Source organism: Colobus angolensis, unplaced genomic scaffold (assembly GCF_000951035.1).
Source record: "Colobus angolensis palliatus isolate OR3802 unplaced genomic scaffold, Cang.pa_1.0 Scaffold278, whole genome shotgun sequence".
NCBI lineage: Eukaryota > Metazoa > Chordata > Mammalia > Primates > Cercopithecidae > Colobus > Colobus angolensis.
The window spans coordinates 986,360-988,628 of NW_012116021.1; the positions used below are offsets into that span (position 1 = coordinate 986,360).

General features: G+C 48.2%; 1 protein-coding gene across 1 annotated transcript in view; it reads left to right on the plus strand.

Moving 5' to 3' along the window:
- The window catches only part of PLIN1 (perilipin 1), a 14,889-nt gene extending 14,291 nt beyond the window's left edge, over positions 1-598 (plus strand). The window contains exon 10 of the mRNA XM_011948349.1: positions 4-598. Coding sequence (XP_011803739.1) covers positions 4-165 — 162 coding nt within the window. The 3' untranslated portion in view covers positions 166-598. The remainder of the gene's footprint in view (positions 1-3) is intronic.
- The last annotated feature ends 1,671 nt before the right edge of the window (positions 599-2,269 follow it).

The following is a 2,269-nucleotide window of genomic DNA, read 5'->3' on the forward strand; positions in this document are numbered from 1 at the left end:
GGCCTGGAGGACAAGGTCGCCACGCCCGCAGCGCCGCGCCCGGCCTTCCCGGCCGTGCCCCGTGAGAAGCCGAAGCGCAGGGTCAGCGACAGCTTCTTCCGGCCCAGCGTCATGGAGCCCATCCTGGGCCGCGCGCAGTACAGCCAGCTGCGCAAGAAGAGCTGAGTCGCCGCCTCTGTCGCCGCACCCCGGGCCGGCGGGTTTCTCTAACAAATAAACAGAACCCGCACAGCCCAGGCGAGCGTTGCCGCTTTCAAAGTGGTCCCCTGGGGACCCCAGCCTCATCCCGATGATGCTGCCGAGGCACACTTTTTTTTTTTTTTTTTTTTAAGCATCCTTTTGGGGCTTCACCCTCAGAGCCAGTTTTTAAGGGACACCAAAGCCGCAGCCTGCTCTGATTCTATGGCTCGGTTTTTACTAAAAGAGTAATTGCCTAACTTGATTTTTCATCTCTTTAACCAAACTTGTGGCCAAAAGACATTTGACCGTTTCCAAAATTCAAATTCTGCCTCTGTGGATATTTGTCACGCATGAGTAACTCCTGTCACCACTCTGAAGGTCCAAACAGAAGATCTTGACACATTCTTAGCACTGAACTGGGAGATCCTCTGATGATCTAGGCTCCCAGCAGACTACTTTGAAGGAAACAATCAGATGCAAAAGCTCTTGCATATTTATTTAAAATACTAAATGTCACTTTCTGAGTACTCGCCCCTTCACAGGCTGAGTCCCAGGCCTGTGCTTCATAGAGCCAGCTTCTTGCTCACAGCCACATTTCCATTTGGATCATTACTGCCTGCACCTGCATAGTCACTCTTTTGATGCCCTCCAGATGCTGGGGAATGAAAATGGTGATCATATATAGACTTTATAGCCACAGTTCATCCCCAATCTCATTTTCCAAGGGAAATGTTAATATTTGATAAATCTAGAAAATGCATTCATGGCCGGGCTCGGTGGCTCACGCCTGTAATCCCAGCACTTTGGGAGGCCGAGGCGGGTGGATCACAAGGTCAGGAGATCGAGACCACCCTGGCTAACACGGTGAAACCCCATCTCTACTAAAAGATACAAAAAATTAGCCCGGTGTGGTGGTGGGCACCTGTAGTCCCAGCTATGCAGGAGGCTGAGGCAGGAGAATGGCATGAACCTGGGAGGCAGAGCTTGCAGTGAGCCGAGATCACACCACTGCACTCCAGCCTGGGCGACAGAGCGAGACTCCGTTTCAAAAAAAAAAAAAGGAAAAGAAAATGCATCATACAACTCTAAAATTCAAACATTGCAAAAGGGCGTGTGTCTTTCTCCCTGAGCCCCCCGTTCCCCTTCATTAAAAACTACCATGATGCCATCTCTGGTGTATGCAGGGCGATGCACCTGCAGGCATGTGTGTATGCACTCCCCGCTTGTGTTTACACAAGCTGTGGGGTGTTATACACGCCTGCTTTTTTCACTTAATAACACAGCTTGGAGAGATTTTTGTATCACATCATAAATCCCACTCGCTCTTTTCGACGGCCACATAATAACTACTGCATAATATGGATACGCCTTATTTGATTTAACTAGTTCCCTAATGATGGACTTTTAAGTTGTTTCCTTTTTTTTTTCTTTTTTGCTACTGCAAACAGTGCTATAATAAATGCCCTTATCAAAAATGTCTAGTGTACATGTGTGGAAATACATATATATACATATGTGATAGATGCGTAACTTGTAACCGTGACATGCTGGGTGAAAGAATATGTGCATTTTAAGTATTCCTAGATAATACCAAGTAGCCTGCCAAACCAAACCCTATTTTTCTAGTTATTTTCACCTGCAACTTCAGAAATATGCACAGAAAATTATGAGTCTTCAGTCAGTCATTTTAGACATCCATATATTTATACTCATTTTCCACAGGTCCCCCTCAGACCCATAAGCACCCACTCTGTTAGCTCCCACTCTACTGCACACCTGGAAGCCCTGCTCCCTGAAACTGACTCTGGGGCCCTGGAACTGACTCTGGGGCCCTGGCAGATCTTTGGTGTAATGGGTCATGGGCCTTGATCTATGGTTTTGGAGTCTGAGGATGCAGAGTGGGGACAGGAGAGAAGCCGGTAGATATACACATGAAGATGTGGCCAGGCCCCTGAGCCAACCATGGACCCTCCCCACCCCACTTCCACGATATAAACCACACCCAGCAGTTCCCTGGGGGGTGGGGAGGGAAGATGAAGGGTGGAGTTGGCAAGAGGGTTTCTTAGAAGCTGATATAACAGGACTGAGC